At 38.8% G+C, this 21,501-nt stretch overlaps 2 protein-coding genes across 3 annotated transcripts in view; one reads left to right on the forward strand and one right to left on the reverse strand.

Annotated features, from left to right (window-relative positions):
* Positions 1-15,256, reverse strand: part of LOC138056640 (myosin-13-like) — a 41,621-nt gene extending 26,365 nt beyond the window's left edge. The window contains exons 1-2 of one of the 2 annotated variants that reach the window (XR_011133494.1): positions 14,945-15,256; positions 8,301-9,488 (exon numbers count right to left, since the gene is read on the reverse strand). The gene's annotated coding sequence lies outside the window, so the exon portion shown is untranslated. Of the gene's footprint in view, positions 9,489-13,743; positions 13,901-14,944 lie in introns of those variants that run through there. The other variant, XR_011133493.1, reaches the window with a different exon arrangement.
* The window catches only part of LOC138056641 (A disintegrin and metalloproteinase with thrombospondin motifs 20-like), a 41,988-nt gene that overhangs the window by 11,568 nt on the left and 8,919 nt on the right, over positions 1-21,501 (forward strand). Inside the window, exons 5-11 of the mRNA XM_068902481.1 lie at positions 13,890-14,131; positions 14,223-14,590; positions 15,378-15,534; positions 17,562-17,758; positions 19,696-19,779; positions 20,580-20,704; positions 21,098-21,138. Of these exons, the coding sequence (XP_068758582.1) occupies positions 14,053-14,131; positions 14,223-14,590; positions 15,378-15,534; positions 17,562-17,758; positions 19,696-19,779; positions 20,580-20,704; positions 21,098-21,138 (1,051 nt within the window). The 5' untranslated portion in view covers positions 13,890-14,052. The remainder of the gene's footprint in view (positions 1-13,889; positions 14,132-14,222; positions 14,591-15,377; positions 15,535-17,561; positions 17,759-19,695; positions 19,780-20,579; positions 20,705-21,097; positions 21,139-21,501) is intronic.

Raw genomic sequence — 21,501 nt, forward strand, 5'->3', positions numbered from 1 at the left:
ATTGTCGTTTGAAGTTTGTAAGCAGTATAAATGTGAATGACATGTAAATGAACTAAACGAGACTCTTGTGTCGCGAGGCAGATTTCTGGTAACTAAGGCAGAGTATGACTCTAAATATAACACTCGTTCGTCTGACAATGTAAGCGACTATGGCCCGAAGGACCCCTCCATCTAGTTAAAGGCATAACGATGTTATAGTGGCGACCTTTCAAGCAGAGTCAAGAAGCGCTTAGTTCACGTCACACTGAGTTAAACGACGAAACCACAACAACACGAAGTTAGTCACAGACTACAATACTTATATTGTTATGGTCATTTTTTATATATATTGGAAAACAATTCCTCCGTCTCGCCGGTTGAAATCACATGAGGACTGATATCGGAATGCTTGTTATCTCTGGCCGAAAGTCATATTGTATTTGCACTGATGTTGTTCTCTAAGCTCGTACTGTCCCGTGTTTGTCATTAACTTTTCAATTTTATTGCAGCGCTAAGAGACTTCGCAAAGGTAAGAAGCATTTTTTTGGTGAAAACAACAACAACAACGAATTGGGTAAATACGACATTGATAACTGTCCAAACTCCGGGGTGATGAAGGTTTTCTATTAAGTTTCCATAGGCAGATAGGATCAGTGCTATCTTTAACCTTTGGTTTTGGTCAAGTTATTAAGTCTTTGAAATGTAAGAATGGAAAATTTTCCAACTCCTGCAGATTGGTCAATTCAGTTGTTAGCTCGCCGGAGCCAAGCCTTATTCACTAACAGGTTAATTAGGTGGCAAAGTCGGTTTGTGCGCGGCCTCGGTGCATAGGGTCCCGAGTTCGGAGTTCGATCCCCGGATCTGACATCCTTGTTTCGACGTTTTTCCTGTCAGTGTAGCCTAAGTAGCTTAATGGAAAGAGGGGTGTAAAATGGGCGCACCGTCGGCTTCCTGGGAGAATACCCTCGCTCTAGAGGGTAAAGGAATCACCGACGTTAAATAAGGTGTACCTTTACCTTTACCTTGCAGTAATGACAGAAAATTGTGTCAGTGGTGACTCGAATGTGTGCGCTTTGAAACTCTCTTGCGCAGTCGCAAGTGAGTGAAGAGAAGGCAAAATTCTTTCCGCGGCAGTAGTAGAGGCAGGTGTCGCGGTGTGCTCGTTTCTATTCGTCCTTATTGTATCCTTCAAAAGCCATGCTTGGGAAGGTATGGTTTCTGTACCAACGTTGATTTTTTTGCTGTTTAGATTAATACCTGTAGTATATTTTTTTCTTCACTGATTACTAACTTTATGAGGGCACCAGGTCAGAAACCACCCAAGAAAATCACCCAAAATACCCAACACGTTTGATTCCTTGTTCTTACAAAAAAAGAGATTGCTTACGAAAGTTGAGTTAAGTTGCCGAAGAATCATGCTTAACTGGAGTTGCACCTTTCACTATAAAATGTGATTCCGCTATTAAAGGTATATCGATTAGACGTTGGTTATAATTAAAGATATTGCCATGGAATCAGTTATATTTTAATACAGGGAATCGTAGCGTTGCAACTTTGATGTGACTTCGCTTCCGTAGAGGCGTTTTACTGACCTTTGCTAAATAGACCAGGTCGAAATAACATAATGTAATAAAATATCTTTCACAATGAAATAAATCCGAGGCTATGTAAACAATACCCGATGGCTTCGTTTTTATGATCACAAGTTATCAATATTTTGCTGATAAAAGTAATACCTAATATGGGAATTCGCAAGCATGAAACTAAAAGTTATCTCAGTTATAGTGCGCAAAAATTAATTTAGCAGTCATTAGTTGCAAGGTCAACCTAATTGTGATTTTTAATTGTCTTTGTAAAGTAACGAGAAAAAAGCGAAAAATAAACGGTGAAGAATTGTTGGCGATTCAAGAGGAATGGTATTTGAATCCTGTTGCAGTGGAAAGTGTTTCCACAAAGAAAACGATTAATAAGGTTTGTTTGCGTGTGAATGTACTCGGAATAACCTTTGTCTTTTAGGGGAGTAATATTTTGTGAGTGGATTAATATACAGTTTGCGTTTACGGAGTTTAGAGTTTGAAAGATACCTTTGACGTACCTTGGCAAAAGACAAGCCGGAAGACTATTAAATTAGGAAACGCATGACAAGTGCTGTTTGTGACGTCGCCGTTCAAGGCGCGGCCAATAGTCGTTTCAACTCCACCTGTTTGTCAGGGAGTATCCTCAACGCTAAGCACAAAAATAAGTACTGATTAATAATCATATATATCGCGTATAATAACATCAAAGTTCCTTTTTCATTTTACAGACACCGGGATAGATACTCTGCCCGTGTGCACATTTGTTAGTGTACTAGGTAGAGCCGAATAGATTGCGCGCTTCTAGCGCTTTTGAATTTTCTCAAGCATTTGGAATTTAAGTTTGAAAGAACGTATTTTTAAAATGAATTCTTGGCTCCAGTTTGTCTGTACGTTAAGGTCAAACGATTTAGGGGGGTGGGATAAATCATGTGATCACGTGAAGAAATGAAGTGGACCTCACTGAATTCACTAACTCTTCGTAGGTAAAAAAATAAGAAAGTACTATTATGGTTTTCTTGAAATTAAACTAGCAATAGGTAGACATTCTCTTCATTATCGCAAACGCTCCTTCGGTTAGGCTTAGGGCTTATAAGTGGTTACATTTCGTGCAAACCACTATCTAATCAATGAGTTTGTGTTTTTTAAGTCGAAACTAACCACACCGGTAAAACCACTTGCATATTTGATAGAGCTTTTTATTCATTTGCACCAACTCTCAGTATCTTCAGTATCTTAAGTGTTCGTATCTTGGGTCAGTAGTATCTAAAGTAAGGCATTGTGATCATTAAATTGCCGGCTGTTTGAGATTGGAAAGATCAAATTACTTAAAATGATTGCCATATGGTTTTAATGAAAATGATCAAATGAATTCTTGTACAATGAAATAAGTAAAGGAATACCGACAAGCTTAAGAAAATCCTTAAAGGTAGAATTGTAAATAGCAGAAGAAACGACTGAGCCTGTGGCATCAAGAAGTTCAGCTTTCTCTGAAACGTTCCAGTTATTGTTACCGCTACATATCAACAGCTTGAATTTGGAATCAGTAATTGAACCCAGTCCCCCTCAATCCTTCTGAGCCCTTCCGCCTGTTAGGTGCTTTGCAATTTAACAATGCAAATGTCGGGAAATCCGACATTAATTAGACACTGCATTTTTTCCAAGGGAAACTTTAAGCTATTCCTCACATATGGACCGGATGAATAGCGACGCTGAAGGCATTTTGTAAAACGTGTATTGAAAATATAAAGGATAGCATTATCATCATCAATTATTTCAAGCACGCTTTTTACTCGCCACTCTTGTAAATGCAATAAGCAAGAGCTGCAAGACTGAATAGCGAAATAGCCATCTCAAGATTCTTTGAATTCCACGAAAGATTGATAGTTTTAGAGCAGAAATCAGCTAAGATAGCAATCCTATTAGCGTGTTTTTATAAGCTGAACAAGAGGTCTCTAGTATTAAGAGCCCCTGGCCTTGTTGAAGAATCGATATCAAGACCTTACTGCGGACACGGTGTCTGAGAATCAGGTGACCACACAATGCTGGCACACACTCATTCAAATTAGATTGGTTGATTACAGGCGGAAATCCGCAATCGGATTGTATTTAACTTGATTGATAGCGGAGCCATTTAAGAGAAATTCCTTCGCATCAAAAAGCAATGCAACAAAAACAATTTAATGGCACTGTAAAGCATTTTTTAGCTTAAGATAGCCTCTCGACTTGATTTAAAGGTATGGGTTGTCGGTTTTGCGATAGTTTGTCTAAATACCAAAAAGATTTCTACGGAACATGTTCCCTGTTGAACTGTGTGGAGGGATGTGTCACCCGTGCATAACCGACATTTCGACATCAAAGGAGTTACCCTCGTAGAAACTGGGCTTGAACATTGTACAAACCCCCCCCCCCCCCCCTTCCCCCTTGGTATTGGTTTATTGCTTCCACTATGCCACTACCCTTACGCATTACATAAGTTCATCTACGTGGTAAATTCATTCTATGGCTCCACTGTTCCACCTCACGCGTTTGTAAGGAGACTTTTACAGTGATTCAAATTCCCACGGTTTCAGTGGCATGAAACACAGGAAACAGCGCTAACCAAACGGAAATTGTTTTAGATTTGATGAAACCAGTGGTTATGTTAATTTGTAAATCAAAGAAGATATCCTATTGTTATCTAGCTTTGCTATAAATAACCAAAAATAACCGAAGAGTTTTAAACGTCCACTACTTTAGTAAGCTGTAGAAATTGCTGAATGGACTCCTTTCCACCGCGACCGGGTAAGAAGATTTATCTATAGCATCTGTGTACTTAAGATATGCATGATACCAATCTTGTTTAAAGTCGACGCTCGACTGCTAATATTGTCACTCTGTACACTTCATGCAAAGTTTACGTAGCGCCCTCTAGAAAATGGTTATAAAACAAATCATTTCATTTTTTTTCCGCAGATACCTAACACCTAATCAGTTCTGAATTATACAAGTCAGTTGTTGTTAAAGGAAATAACGCCTTTTTCTACAAGGAGGGAATGATACTTAAAATTAACCAGGGTGGATTCTCACACAGTTTACGTAAAGTAGTCAATTGATTCGTCGTGGTGACTGTGCTAGAATTAAGTTGGTGCTTGCCACTTTTAAAACTTATAAACAACTATGAAACTTAACAACAAAATTATCCCTATTGAGTTTTATGTGCAAAATATGCTTATTTTGATGGACAACAGCAACTAGAAAAAACCGTTGAAATTTTTCTGAATAAAACTGAGTTCGGGAATGCGTCGCTTTTTATTGCACTTCCCGTCATCTTTTCTTTTGTGACGCGGGTTGGTTTTTTCTTCCTTTCTTAAATATCAACGCAAATTAACGCGTGGACTTAAAAGCTGCATTGTTTAAAATGACCCTCTTTAAAATGAGCTTTACATATCAGATTATCTGGGTCCAACTGCTCGAAGCAGGGTTGGGAATTTAGCTGGGATCCAGGGTTCATCGCGATCAAAACCCATAGCTTGCTTTATTGGTCAACCCGATTTAGTGCTCAGTAATCTGAACTAGTATTCGGAAGGTCATATTTTTCACTCCTGCTAGGAACACTCATCTTTTTTCGAGTGTGTTCGAATCATTATGGATGAACAAATCTCTCCAAAGCTTATCATATTTGGAGTATTTCGTTCCAGACGTAGTCATGGAATTGAAATTTCAAAACCTTCAAGTTTAATGCGACTCAAGTTCATTCATGCAGTATTTCAGTTTCCAAGTTAATTGATATTCGTAATCCTGAACAAGGTTATTAATCTTTTTTAAAATATATTTTGATCGGTTTTTCCTTTGCATTTAAGTATGAGCTGCATTCTTTCGTTGATTATTCCGTTTTAATGGTTTGATTTCCCACTGATCCTCTTTTAAGAATTAACTTTGAAATTTTTTTTAGTAGGGCTTACATGGTTCCAGATTTAAAAACATTATACACATTTTCAATCAGAAATACACATGATGTATATAGTCGTTTTTGGAAAAGTAACATTAAATATCATTCTTGCAGAATATAGCTGAACCTCGTTTAGACGAACTCGCAAAGACCGACAAAATACAGCCCTTCCAAAGGACTGTTTGAATTTGCGACCTGGGGTGAGGCTTCAAAATTATTTTGTTGAACAGAATTTAATTACTGAACACTATAGCACATTTGAGTTGCCGCTGTGCAATACGTACGGCTTTCGCTTTATTCCGTTTTGCAAGGTGCGATAAATCGTGGCGCCTTACCGATTCATAAAGTGGTCCTTGTGAAAAGTCTTGTGCGATTACACTCTAATTTGTGTTAAACGCCACCAATTTCCCATAAGGCTTCAGGCAAAGTATGCTTGCATTATGAAACACCATCGTCAAACAGTCTGGTGAAGTTATTATCGGTCCTATTCAGATAATAAGTGTTTTAAGCCATTGTAAAAACAGAATAATCAGCTCTAAATCGTGCCGACCTTTTAAACTTTCATTCTTCAGATCTGTTGTCATAGTTTATAACAAAAATGATTAGCGAAGTATACAGTTATATTGTGGTTGCTCGTTCTAGACATGTCCATCCATTTCCTTTGTTGTTTTTTTTTTTTTCGTTGTTTATTGTCGATTTGTAGTCTAAGAAGAATGTGCGTAGTCTTAGAAGAACGCGGTGGGTAAAGGCTGAGACATGCAAACCCCTTGGGCTTGTGCAATGTGCACATGCGCATAGTACACTACGAATCAAGGTTCTCTCCTCATCCAGATTTTAGAGTATTTAGACCAGAAGTTCAATATTAGCTTAGGGTAGATGAAAATTTACTTTTCTCTGGAGGTCAAATCTGAGATGAGAAATTACGAGTAATTTGCGAGTGCAAAATGAGATCGGAACACTCTAAGAAGTGTAATTACTATCTGTGAAAATGTGATAAGCTTTAAATTCTTTTTGGTTTGATGTTTAAAAGATTTCAATGGTAAATCAGGAAATATTTCAGGATTAAAGTAGTTGCCTTGAAAGTTTCACAGAACAAAATACCTTTTATGCACGATATAGATAATTCCCCATTCGAACGTTTGCTGTGGTTATTTGATATTCGGAAGTTATACCTAAAGTCTTTTTCTTCTTCTTAATTAGTTATTATTATTATTATTATTATTATTATTATTATTATTATTATTATTATTATTATTATTAACATTTTTTGGAAATGGAGCTGTAAATTAACCATAAAATAAAGTGGTTAGATATTGGAATGCTCCGAAGAAGTCAGTAAGCTCTTGTATGTACTACGTGAAGCCCTAGTTTAAGTAGAACGTTATACTGATCTGCCGGGTTCTTTATTACGATATGCATGAAAGAAGCTCACTAAGGAGAAACCATAGAGATGGGCAGTTCTTAACAAGAAACTTGAAAAAAACAAGGCTTCGATTTGTCTTTACCTGAAACTTCTTGGAAGCAAACATGATGAAGTACAACCAATCTCAGTTACAAAAAAAATTCCTTCCTCTTGCTAATCTTCCTTAGTGCATGTGTGGTCACTTATACAATATCTAATTAATGGATTTCGACCGAGTGTCAGTTGAGACCGAAAAGAGGGTTATCTGGTCAAATGATACATAACTTAAATATCAGCGACAAGAGGAAGGGAGCTCAGTTCAGACAAGCTGTGATGTTAAGTGGTCGGCAGCGAATTGAGTGGAGCAGTACGTAACGTTAACAACCTTCAAGCTCTGTATGTCCGTGACTGGTGAAAACAGCAAAAGGGAAAACAGCAGAAAACAGCAAAAGGGCTGTTTTCTTGTAAGTAGCCTCATGTCTAGCCAAATTACTGGATACTTTACTATCTCCATACTTGGGTATTTGAGAGATGGTACATCAGTTAGGTACAACGAATATTACGTGTGCAAGGTACCAGCCTAGATAATTTTCTTTCTTTATAGGAGAGCAAAGCAAATGAGATTAACTCTGTGGTCTCCCAAAAATGTTCATATAAAAGTGAGGCCGTTTAAATTCTTGCACGCGAGAAGGCTTGAGTATCATTACGTTGACTAGCAAATAAGTTTATCAGTTTATCAGAGATTTGATATACAAAAAGTCTCGCAGGTTAAAAATCTGACTGCTACCTTCAGTGGTTTCCATAGTGATATCATTTGCTTGGGAAAGTTAGGGCGTGGCAAACGATTTATCGAAAAGATGTGGATGGCCAGAAAATCCTTTACTTTTTAAAGTTAGCTCGTTCGATCGGCTTTTAGAAGGAGCTTAGTGGTTTGTTCGTGTGTGGCACACATTTGAGATTCAACCGAAAGAAATAAGTCTAGACAAGAAAGCATAATGCAACATTGGCGGTCAAACCACTGAAAATCGGAGTTCTTTGAAGTTTACTCCAACTTTAGAAAGTAGAATTAACGCTTCCACATGAAATGCGTCAACTCGAGAAAAAAAAAAACGTGTTAATTCGCACGGAGCAACGGTCATGGCCCTGATGCACCAACCGTCGGTAGAGATTCGCAAAGGGTATTCAAAGGAGATCAGTTCATTTTAAAGTTGTTACAGTGTAAGACACACATCCTTATATTAAACTGATTAGGTTGTGTTTAAAAATAATACAGTATGGTGCTCTCTTGCCAAGTAGTTTCTGTACAGCTACAACACTACAGAAACAAACTGTTGGATCATTGAGTGGTGCTGGATTTTTTCGTGACCTGGATCAGTGTAGATACTTGGATTCAAGATATGTAGAAAGAGGCGGGTTTATTTCAAAAGCAAAAAGCTTTAAAAATAACGAAAAAATGGTCACAATGGCGACTGAAAGATGTTTTCACAAAATAGTGCTCAGCTTACACAGAGTTTAGACCTTGATCTACAAAAGATCTTTTTAAACGTGCAAAGGATAGAAATTCAAGAGAGTTACACGCCTCGCTTTCCGTAGAACGGACCGGAACTTGGAGCTACTGTAGGTCTCCGTTTCCGGAAGTTCTTGTTTTTAGTACTGAGCAATTGCTCAACTTGGATAAAAGCTCTTATCATTGTCTTTCAGTTGATCCTCGATAGCGTCTTATCTCTTTTTTACCTCTATTTGAGCAATTCACTGCAAAATCCGGCTCCAGTTTGTGTTTGACCATTTGACGAGGGGATTGTAATTTGATAATGTGGTCCCCACCCCTTAAACGCTATTCTGAATAGATGTGTATTACACGAAGTGATTCAGTGAGGAACACGTCGATCACTTGAATCTGATAGAACATTTTTAGAAACTGGATTAAGACTTAAGTATCGACACTTGAAAATATCGTGCATTTTTGTGCGTGAAGCGATTATGAAATTGTTGTTCTTGATATCAAATTTCGGTTCTTTGAACGCTGGGTCGTAACCTGCAATGCCATAAAATATCAATTGTTAACGGTGTCGATTCACTTTTAACAGTTACGGTTGAAACTTTGGCTCGCCAAAGTCAAAACGCACTTCAACTTACGTGAGCGAAAGTTCCGTTAAAAGGAAGAAAAGGTGATTAGCTGAGGACATTTGTCTGATTTGCGTGCAGAAATCTCAACACTTGTTGTCCTGTACCCTCAGTATGCCGGACGTAAGATTCAAGTTTTATTCATCCGGATCACGGCTCAATAAGATCAGAATTACTAAATCCGTAATGGAGAGTTTTCGTATCGCCCCCGGCAGAGGAAAGCTCTGACTGCGCATGTCTTCTCTTCAGTGATTGGTTCATTGACCGCATTCGGGATGGTCAGTCCAGTCACCGGGCGTTTTATTGAAATGAAACACATAGCTCCTTTGCTAAATTTCTTGCTTTGAAGAAGTCGTAGCTTGTTTTGTCGAACGCCAGCTACAAGAAGGAGAACCGTCACGCTTGGCCATTTGCTTCACAGTGAAGAGAATTTCCTGACGTGACATGCCAATACTTGTCAAAAAGCGTCGGGATAGGTCTTGACATTATAAGAAAAAATTAAGAAAAAATTTCAACTTTGTGATTGACATTGCGTGCATAGTTAATGCAAGTATATTAAGTAAAGCATCAAATACCCTTCATGTAAGAAATCGGCTTATGAGCCTTTCGGCTTAAACGATAAAGTGTACGCAAGATATTTAACTCCGTTATTTATCTCTGTGGTACGAAGATTACTTTGTTTTAATATAAACACGTGAACCGATAAGAAAAAGGCTATTTCATTTCACAAATAATAATTTTTTACTAGTGCGTTCAAGTTTTTTTTGTAATGTAATTATAGTTAAAAACAATTGCTATCACTTATCAAATACATTGATTTGATTTAATTAATATCATTATATTGATAACAACTATGCTTATTTTATTAGTTTGACACTAACAGCACGCATCCAACTGATTTGAAATCAGAGGAAATGTCGAGTCCCACCCTAAGAAACCATAGAATAACAAAATTAAAAGGAATTTCCGATTGCCGAAGAGATCAAATAAGACCAATGATTGTTCTAAACGAAAATGTCAAAATATTGGGGATCTGCTGAACGTTTTGAACTTCTCTTAGCAGCCACTTCACTGACCTATAGCCTGTCCTGTATCACGATATATTAAAAAAGGTGATTTTCTTAACGCGAACAGCTAAACTCAAGGGATCATCTTCATAAACCGCAAAATTCTTTGGGACTTGTTCAAAAATGGAATTGCAGGGTTTTGCTTTTAACAGAAATATTATCCGACAATATAAACTGCACGAAAAACATATCAATTTACACAATTCTGTAGGTTTTATCTAGAGCGCGCTCCGTTCGCTTCTGATCTGTCTGACCTGGAATCACGTCAAGGGTAAGGACATTAGTCAAACCGGCGCGAGTGAGAAGCGGAGGAAATATGGATTAATCACACGAGTCTTCGCATTTCAAGAGAAAGTCGAGTGCACATACAGTATTCCAACTCTAGATTGTTACCTTGTATTACTTGACAAAACTTCAAAACCACGGAATCGATTTCATATTAATCCCTGTACTGTAAAGACCGTGCCCGACTTTCGTTTTCGAGAGGTGAGTGCATCTATTTCCCCTAATAAATGTAAATATTACTATGCATTTGCAAGACTTTCCACCGGAATTATTTTGAATTGAAATGATTGTTTGGGATAACTTGATAATCGACAAACGTTAGTTAAGTTTAAGTTTATTATTGAGCTCTATTCTCTCTAATTTTGATGATTTACCAACACTGCCGGTGAGGATAAGATTGAAAACGGTGCTGCTAATTTTGTGATCAGTGACGTTTCGTGTGCCAGATTAGGCGCACTATCTTTTCTCCGACATCTATCTCTCAACTTCAGTCAAGTTTCTCGCATAAGACGTGAAGTCTGTCTTAGCGTTTGGAACTTGACGCAGACCGAAGATCTCAGTTTTCTCAAGGAACGTTCCTTAATACCAAGAGCCATTATGGCTCTTGTTAATACCCGTTTTGTTTATGGCAGTTATGAATGATGAAAATTCCACGATTATGATACTTAGAAATTTAAGTGTTTCAGTCATCGGCACTGACGTAGATCAGGTAATAATTTCTCCTTTTAGTCATCCATAACACCCTGACCCTTTCGCATAGAGTTTATAATAAATCAGGGAACGATCAAGGCTAAACATCGCTCATTAAGGATAATCTACTGAGGCAATTGGAAAGACGATTTTTCTGAAAAGCACTTAGTTGACACAAATAATGAACTTCAATATGTTTCTCCGGAAATTCCGGTTTTCTCCCCTCCTTAAAACATGTTGATTTGTGGTCTCAAAAAGGAATATGTAATAAAGGTTATTTCTACGATTAAAAAAAATTATAAATAAAAAAGTTATAATTAAGGTTTACGATCTACAGGAATGCACCTCTAAAAACTCAAAAATTATTCATTTTGTTTCTTATGGCATACCAAGATAGAAAACCGCACTTAACGGATGTGATTGGTCAAAATTCCTCAAAAATGTGAGGGGGGATATTCTTAAAACTTTCAAGTGATGTGCGTCAAAAAGTAATGTTGGGGTGCGGTCATTTTAAACAAAAACATGTAATTAGCTTTTATATTCGTAAAGGATTTAAAACCTTTTTGTTGTAAATCGGCTTTTTCTTGTCATCTTGAATGCCGACTGAAAATTTGCGGTTATGTTTTGTATAAAGCGAAAGCGACAAAGATGTTTTCCCGCTTTCTGCAAATCTACGTAAAACCAGGATCAAATACTTTCCTTTAAAGTGCCCCTGTGACCAAAAAATCAATTCATATTTTTCTTTGGATTTCAAAACTATGTTAACAAAACACTAAGTGACCCACGTTTTAAGCCTTGATTTCAAAAAGACACCTCTTTATTTTAACTGTAATTTTCCTATTTAATGGTCCGCCATTACTAACATTATGTTCTTGAGAGAGCTGGATCGAGGAGAAAATGACGTCAAAGGCTCACTAGTTTAAGAATGCAATACGTGTGTACGCCGCAGAATTAATATGCAGCACGGGGGTTTTGGGCTTTCAGACTTTTAAACTCACGCTTTGCATATATAATAAACTGTGTTCACACGCTGAAATTTTAAGCTAGTGAGCCTCTGACGTCACTTTTTCCTGGATCCAACCGTCTGAGGTCCAATCGGTCAGTTTTGAACGTGAATAATGGCGGACCGTGAAATCCAAAACTTACAATCAAAGTAAACGGCCTTTGGATAAAAATCAAAGCTCAAAATTTTGCCAGTCAGGTGTTAAGCAAACACACTTTCAAAATCTGAAGGAAAAAAGGAAGTGGTTTTTTTGATCACAGGGGCACTTTAAAAAGGGAAGTGTTCTCTTTTCAGGTTGAGGAGTTCGTTTAATCAAACATCTGTTCTAATGAGCTTGAAAAACGTCATGTGCCATGAAGATTTTAGTATTCAGTTATGAAACCGCTGGTGCTTTTCACAATGGTCGCTAACACTATCATTGCAAGTCTTGTAGCGGTATTCTTCGAAGAACAAGATATGTAACAATGCACACCATAGCTATAAGTTTTTACTGCGAAGTACAGGCGGTTAAGTTTAGAAATTGTCGATTCGCGTTTCCTTTACATGAAATGGGTCAGGCTTTGTTGGACACTCTTACCGCGTCTATTTATGCTTTGGTCAATTCAATCCAGGCGTAAAGCAATTTCCGGTTTCATGTGATGAAGAGAGAGAGAGAGAGAGAGAGAGAGAGAGAGACTGTGACAATGCCAGCCATGTCACTCGAGAGTAGGTGCATCTAAATTAAGAATTGATTGACCGACGATTTTTAATCGCTGTTTAATGTTCCTTTTCCGCATTGTACAACACCTCAGTATTTTTTTATTAACCTAAAATCGATTTCATAAAAAAAAGAAAAAACAAAACAAAGCAAAACCTGTATGTGCCGTTGGTATTGATCATCCTTATTTCAGGTCAAATTAGGCAGGGTCAAAAGCTGTCGATTAGCACATGCCAGCCACAGTACAGGGTGATGGTGTCAAGTTGTTTCAATATTGTGATTTCCTCTGACGTTTTACGTTGGCTTTCTCTTAAATAGTCTTGAGCCCAATGCTGGACATTTTCAAGGGACAAAATTATTTTATGGTTTCTCAAATACAATATTTTCTTTAAGGTAGTACCAATCTGTTCATGCCTTTTGCAATTGATTTGTTCGTCAAAACGTCACAAGAATTGATTGCAAGATATATCGTCTAGTATTATCTTTGTTATCGGAGTACTTTAGGACTTCGAACCGTTATGCAGAATTTGTCGTATCTACCTCCTTTGTCAGCCTTAATAATCCGCGGGTCAAAATATTTACCATTGTTTGCCGTCATCATCAAAATCCTGGAACCACGTTCAACAGCCTGCCAGTCGGTTGTTTTCTTGCATTGCGCAACATTTTTCTCGCGACAGTATCTTTTGGCTGCTTTTAAAAAGTCTGGTTGATGTATTTTCTTTGCGCTACACCGCTAAAATTATATCTAATTTATTTTTCATCAGTTCACTCTCAGTCCATCGCAAGTTTTGTTCCCATGCTACTCATTTATAATTTGCGACTACATATCAAGAAAATTAAACTGTTAACTTTTCGTAACATTACGGCCAGGGACAGGCTCGCTGTCAATGCTTTAAAAAGTGCAAATGCTATGAAGTCAAGAAGTTCCCTCCCAAGATGATATTGCATGACATTGATGTTATTTTAAATTCCAAGGTAGTTTGCAACTTACCAACCGCAGAGGAAAAATACAACAAAATCCAAATCGTTAATCAAAGGAAAGAATGTCACTTGATCATTTTTCGCTTCCACTGTAATCTAGGAGGGATAAACTTTTAGCGCATTGATTTTGACTAAGAACTTTCGCTTTGTCACCAGGTTGATCAGTGTCATCGCATCTTACGTCTCTACAAAAAGCACTGGCTTCTGATTGGTCGATTGACTGGCGTCCGTGGGCGTTCACCTATGTCGCGTCCGTGTAACACTCAGTGAAAATCCCTTCAGATAGATTGTCATACGAACACGCCGTTCAACCTGTATTATGAAGAGACTCTGGGCTTTATTTATGCTTGGGTTGATTTGCCATGTTTACGGAGCGACGGAAACCGAGTCCACGATAGGTGAGAGACTATACGACGTTTTATGAACCCGAAAGACACTTTAGCTCGGTGATCGTGGGTGTATAATATTTACCTGGTTTTCTCCCCTTAGGTCGCGCGCGTTATCTCCTACCTGATGATTTTACGAATAACAATGAACGCTTTGAGTATGAGATAACAACAGTGGAGCGAGTAAACCGCAATGGAAATCGTTATTCGCATCATAAACGTTTTATAAAATATGGAGAGTCCGATTTCAAAACAGGACCCATTTACTACAACTTTCCCGCTTTTGGGCGGAATTTTAATCTCCGTTTGGAGCGCGAGGATCGTTTCCTTTCACAACAGCTGACTGTGGAGCACGTTTACAGTGATACTCGGAGATTATCATTCGCTGGGGACTTAATGCATTGTTTTCACCGCGGGAATTTACAAGGAGAACCTAATTCAACAGCCGTGTTTAATTTGTGCGATGGGTTGGTGAGTAAAATACCTTTTGTCGCTCATTTTTGTGAAAGCCGCGCGGTGACAACGCCAACTACCCTATTGCAAAGATGCATAGCGCGCTCTTTAGAGTATATTTTCTATCTACCAGCCAAGAGCGTAATTTTAATCCCATTTTAACCAAATTCATGCGATCCTCATGTATGTGATGACAACATTTGGTAAAATTATCATTTTCAAGCGGCATAGCCATGTATTTATTTACTCAATTAACGAGAGTAAGCATTGTAAGCAAACTCCTCGGTCATCTAACAAGTCTGTTCATCATTTACTAGGCTACAAAGACTCCTAAATAATGCAGATTTTCATCTTAATGAAATAATTACCTACCCAGAATCTTTACGTACCAATAGCAGTTCATCAAACAGTTTTCTGTCTCAGTGTCTTGAAATAAGCTGCGGTTACCTCTTGGAATATTAGAGTCTGGAGTTAACCGGAAGCGAGTACTGAGATGCGGCGAATGACCCCCTGGTAATCAATATACTAACGATTTTCCGCTTCTCACGCACCGTGCTCAGGCTTACAAACTGTCACTAAAACAGTAGTATCGTGAAAACAATTCTTTTTTGTCTCACTGCCCTTGGTGGTATAAAGATTTAATTGGCTCATAAATTCTTGAGTAGGAACTTCCTATTTATTAAATACATCTTACAAATAAGTTTGTAAGCACAATATACCGGAAAGAACTTTCTGACCTCTAATCGAAATAGTAATGGTTTTAACACTGTTGTATGTTCCTAACATTATTTCTTGTATTTTTCAGAAAGGTTCTTTCGTTTCAAAAGGAGAACGCTATTTTATCGAACCTGTTAACCGCCACAAGAAAAATGCAAGTGCAAATTTCAGGAAATTCCATATCGTGTTTCGGCATCCATCTGAAAGAAAAGACTTTAATAACGGTTCAATTTGCGGTGTGAGAGGTGAGCCTTACAGTTCACAACATGCGATCCCGTTTTGTCTGCGCGTATTTTTCAAATCGACCCGAAAAAAAAAAAGGGTTTTCTTTATCCTGCGAGGCGTGATCTCCAGCACCCATAAAAGAGCAAAAGGTGGCTCCTCCTCCTTCTCCTAGTTTATCTGCTTGGACGATCATCTTGACAATGCCGCTTTTACGTAGTCTAAGTCCAGATCAGATGGGCTCGTTGTCAGCTAGGAAACTAGACAATGTTATGAACTGCTGAACTGATAGGCCAAATTACTGTTTGTTTTATTTTTTCATTGTCAAGACAGAGTCACTGTTTACTCAAATGTGACCGGGGTTTTGTAGACCAAGTTACAGACGTAGAAAATAAGACATGTTTGAATGAAATCAGTTATTTGCGCATCTTTCATGCTCTTCTTTGCTGACCTTTGACGGCTTTTTGCTAGTCCGTGCAGGCGCGGATCAAGATCACTTGGATACCAATCGGATCCTCACGTCCACGAGAGAGTTTCAAAACAGATACTATCTCCCAATCTACTTTGTTAGTTTACTTTGTGTCTTTGAATGTTTGAAGTTCTGCTTTCAATCATATCTTCTTTCCTATCCTGATGTCTCCACTTTAGTCTGCGTAGCATCTGTTGTTGTTCCTTACACAATTTGTTTCGGAATATCTCCACAGCTGGCGAGCTTGAAAAGTCCTGCCCGATCTTTTTCATCAAGTACTCAATAGATTGCCGATACTCTGTTTCGTAAGGGAAACGAGACTTAGATTAACTTGTCAGAAAAAGGCTACAGTGAAACACTTCAGGTGACATTTGTAGGATGTTCCAAATAACTTCGTTTTTTTAAAGGTACATTGTACCTTTATCTTTGTCTCTAAACAGTAACAACGATTTCGATCATCGCAACACGAATGTGATCGATAGAAACTAGAGCCTCTGAACGCAAAACCCGGTATCTTTTTTTACAGTGTTCTGAAAGAATTTTGCGCGACTGTAAATTATTTTACAGATGGGATCCAACCAATAATCACAGCATGCAAATCACAGGCAATTCACCACGCAATCAAGCTGTAGTCAAACCACAAAAGTGCAATTAAGAATAATGCACGACTGCTAACTAAGTCCTTCCTGCAACGGTCAGGATTCACTTCTGTTTCCCTTGATGACGACATGTGTTTGCTGTCTGTGCAATAATATCCCATGTGTGTACGTAACGTATTTGAACAATGTAAATGCAATCGTGATTGCTTTTTAATGACGGCTATCAAATGAATCGTTGAAGTTAGCCTGCGTGGCAGGCCGCAGAAAGGAGCACCGGAGTGTAGTTATCATTTTGATGTTCAAAACAATAGCAAGGCAATGTAACATATGTATAGTCATTTATAAGCACGATATGATTAATTTGTATGTCAAAACCTCATGTTCACCACTAAAACCCATTAGGCTGTCTGGCTACGTTAAAGTGATCCATGTTGACGCTGTTTGCCCTGGAATTAGACTGACTGATAGACGCCTCCTGAAATTAACACGCGCCAGCTCTAATTGTTTTGAGGAACTTCACATTTTTGAAGGATGTAAGGATAGAAATTAATTTTCTGTTTTCGAGAGAGTCACGCTCCGGCATTGGCGTCATCTTGCGGCGGGTATCGAGTGACCGCTTTGCAGTTTTCATCAAAAGTTTTCGCAACTACTAATCTACAGTAGAAAAATCTAATTGGCTAATCCTAAGCCTATGGTTGAAAATAGGCCTATCATCTACTGCAGGAAATATATTTTCAGTCCCGATCACGAACAACATTCACCTGACGACGTTAAGACGTACGAAACAAATCTCGGTGGAAAAAGGTTCGATTTGAAATTATGCTTGAATTACGCTTTGGAGCAAGAAGGTCTCTTCACCCTGAGGCAGGCAGAATCGCGGCCACCGCATCCAGCTGATCAATGCAGTCTGCTAACGTAAAAGTGATAATCGTTTTATTTTAGTAGAAAGTGTTGACGTCTCTTTATTTATTATTTTTTTTAGACTCTGACATGCCTCCAACGCTAATGCGAGGTCTTCCTGGAGAATATGGAAACGCCAGTACAGGAGGGAAGAGGAGGAGGAGGAGATCAGCTGATGAGAATTTTGTAGAAACATTAGTTGTGGTGGACAGGACAATGGTAAATGAGTTCGGGAGCAAGGCGGATTTACAGAGCTACATTCTTACTCTAATGGGAGTGGTGAGTAATAGAAAGATGTTATTGTTAGGCCTTTCTGGAATGTACATCAACTCTGACACTAGGCCACCTTTATCGAGCGGCCGAATCTATAACTTTATAAACTTTTCTATTGAATGAGTAGACAGTATTCAATATTTTAGTTAGCTTCAGGGTTCGTACAGAGTCTTAAATTCTTAAAATCCGAGGAAGATAAAGTCTGGAAAAATGGTAAAACGTCTGGAGAATTTTTTGTTTTGAAAACTGAAAGAAGTGCTTTATTGCTAAGTGAATTTTTCCAGGTGGTCAAATCTTTTTTAAAATTTCGTCTTTGGCGACATTCAATCGCAGACCGAGAAGTCTCAGATCTCTCTTGCGCCAGCACTGCATCGTGGTTACTGTGTGTTCACAGTGCATCATGGGATAAACTATATATACTAAACTTGGGTCTGGAAAAAGAAATTAGCAATTTGCACAAAGTCTGGAAAAAGTCTTTGATTTTTCAACCAAAACTCTCTGCGAACCCTGTAGCTTAACCCTTTCACCGCCAAAAATGCAAATTGACACTTATAGATTTTACTCTGTCTAACGCCAAATGATTTTCCTCGTCAATGGGGAAGCCCTGGGCGGTGAGATGGTTAAAAAGGATAATCAGGTATTTTCTATGTGAACTGGCCAGTTTCATCTCCTCCATTCCTGGAGCCTAACTAATCACTCTGTCTGAACAAAAGGGCGTCAGAAACAAGAATTAGCCCACTTAATCCAGACTGAAACAAATAGCTTACAAGAATTTCGTAGTCTTGTAGGCCAGGAAGGTGGTCGCCAATCCCACCCTTTTTCCCGCATTGTGTTTGGAAATTTTCCTGCTAAATCTAGCTTTGGTCTTCAAATGCGAAGGTCCCCTTGTCATTGACTGGTGCTTTTAGAATCAGTTGAAATACTTAGGCTATATTTACACGGTATCGGACGAAATTTCTACCGGTTGAAAAAGTTGACGGGAAATTTTGTTCGCACGGAACCGTATAATAATTTCGCTCCATTCACACGGAATTGACGAACCGGATTAAAGTTTAACCTTCGTCGTCCCTAAACTTCTCGGTGCACTTGTAAATAGCCAACTGGTTTGCCTCCGGCCAGCTTACTTCCGGTTGTCGTCCCAAGCTCGAAACGTTTAAAAAGCTTACTTCCGGTTGTCGCACGTTTCATGCGTAAGCTCCTTGTTCTCGCATGTATCCTGAGGGCCCGACAATTTGGGGTTCATTGAAGTTGCCCTTGTTCTTAATTGGTCTGTTTAACGTCGTCGTTTGGCCTTCAAAGGCCCACTTTCACCCGACAGACATTGCGTGCCATGGAACAATTTTGATATTTTAAATTCCAGCCAAAGCTGAAATTTATCCAATCAGATCGCTGCGATAAGCAATGCGAATTTCCGTAACAAAAACAAACGGTCTAAAGGCTTGTCGGTTGAAGTTGGGGCCTTAAAGCTAAGGCGTTCACGTGGCTACTCCGCTAAAGCAGGAAGCTAAACCTGCACGTCACTCCTTTCCTAGTTGCAGATTTTCGTAGCAGCTAGAAGAACTGAACGCATGTAGTATCGCTCATTCCCTGTCGATCATTACTAAGCAAAGAGAACATAAAATATTAGGCAGAAATTTTGGAATTGGCGCAAAACTATCAAATTGGATACCAGCGAGATTTGCAAAGGAAGTCAAAATGACACGCGCACATTGGTCGATGCGGATCAGTCTAGTACTTTCTTATGGGAAATAAAGCGCGTGCGTACTCGTTCGAACTCAATAGGACGCGCACGTTGACGTCTCTTAGACCCTAAAGAAGCCGGCTACCCGGTATCATGTCACTTCATGACGTTGATTTACGTTTTTATGACTGAGGGAGGTTAATAACGCCCAACGTTTTTGTTTGCAGTTCGTTGTTTTCTTAGTGTGCGCTCTTGCTTACAGGTTTCTCAAGTGTATCGCGACAGGAGCATTGGAAATCCAATTAATATTATAGTAGTGAAAATTGCTTTTCTGGAAACAGATGAGGTACGGGCAACGTTAATTTTGTGTTTTTTTATTGAATAACTACGTTTCAGGTGAAATTGTTGTACTTCAGCTATCATCGCTTTTGTCATAAATCCCGCAAGGCAATACCGAGTGCTGCTTTATACAAGTAGATTTCTCAATCTCCATCTCCAATCGACAAACTCATCGGCTTCTTGCACCTTTGATATTCGGCAGGTTGTAGTAAATGAGGGACCGGAGTATCTGACTGACTGACTGACAACACTAACCGACCGAAAGAACGACCGAGCCACTTACCGAATAGTGAGCTATCCAACCGATTGTAGGCACTCACCAAAGTACTTAAAGACAACACTAAACGACTGAACCGTCAACGAACGACGAAACATCAGACCAACAGACGACACCAATGGACGACCGACGACACTGGCCAACCGAGCGACAGACTAACTATATTTAGTATCACCCAACTAGTGGACTAATGCAAATCCTGCATTTTAATTGGCTACGCTGCTAGAGGACTATTAGTAATAGTCCTCGAGTAGCGAAAAGCGTGACGTTTTCTTTAGTTTTATTCCCAAATAAATAATTCTACAACTTGCATTTGCTAACTTTATTATTGCCTTTTATGTCCGACTAGTTGGGTGATACTAAAACAATGAGACCCTTCGCACTCAAGCGCCACGGGTCAATAGACCATTCGGCTTCACCTCATGGGCTATTGACCCGTAGCCCGCAAGGTTTGCGGGTCTAATTGTTAAATATCTCTGCGAAGCACCTGTTCTAAGGGTACTAAAGTGTGAATATCTTTTCAATGTCAGCCGGGTATTGACGTAACTTCCGACGCTACCAGGACGCTAAAAAGCTTTTGCCGCTGGCAGAAAAAAGTGATGATGAAACATAAATCACACCCGGAACATCATGACGTGGCCATTCTCTTAACAAAGTAAGATCCCTGCTTGAAACTTTAAAGCAATCTTGTAAGTCGAACTGCGTATGTCAAGTAATCCCTGACAACTCTTATTGGTATAGATAAAAGTGGTTTTTACAAGAGTGTCGAAAGTATTGTCGAAAGTAGTTTTGCGAGTGCTTTGGTTTTACATACTCATTTGAAATGATTGGCTTAAAAATCTCACACCACATTCGCGGCCAACTGAGGCGACACTCATTTTCCCACTCATTTTCCCGCGCTTAGTGCCTTACACGCGTTCTGATTTGCTCATTTGATTGTTTGTGTCTCTTATGATTGGCAAAAGTATTTTTTTTTTGTATTCATCTTTCGTGAGACTCTTCCTTGAGACCCTTATTTTACTCGTTGTTTATATGTTTCTTAATTTAGGACTAACATTTGTCGGTCACCTGGGAAATGTGACACGTTAGGTAAGTAATAACCCGACTTTTGTTAGCTTTTTTGATCATAGTCAAACTGACATGGTGGTTTAAAAGGAATTTTACACATTGCAAGTTGTTACGCGTTGTTTCGCACGATGGGATCAGTCTTTGTTAGGAGAGAACTGTTTGTTTTTATCCTTACTGACTGCGAACATGATAAAAATGTGGCCGCTATAACTTGCTTCATGTGTTTCTATCTAGCTGAAGCTAGCACATAAGTCGTAGGTATGCACTTCGACAGTTTTTTTTCTCCAAGCACGCGCAAGAAGTATCTAAAGCATATAGTGTGATCTTGTACTAAAAAATGTTCCTTCCTGTGCAACCTCTGCTGCAAGGAATAGTACAGGGTGA

Source organism: Montipora capricornis, chromosome 7 (assembly GCF_036669925.1).
Source record: "Montipora capricornis isolate CH-2021 chromosome 7, ASM3666992v2, whole genome shotgun sequence".
Taxonomy (NCBI): domain Eukaryota; kingdom Metazoa; phylum Cnidaria; class Anthozoa; order Scleractinia; family Acroporidae; genus Montipora; species Montipora capricornis.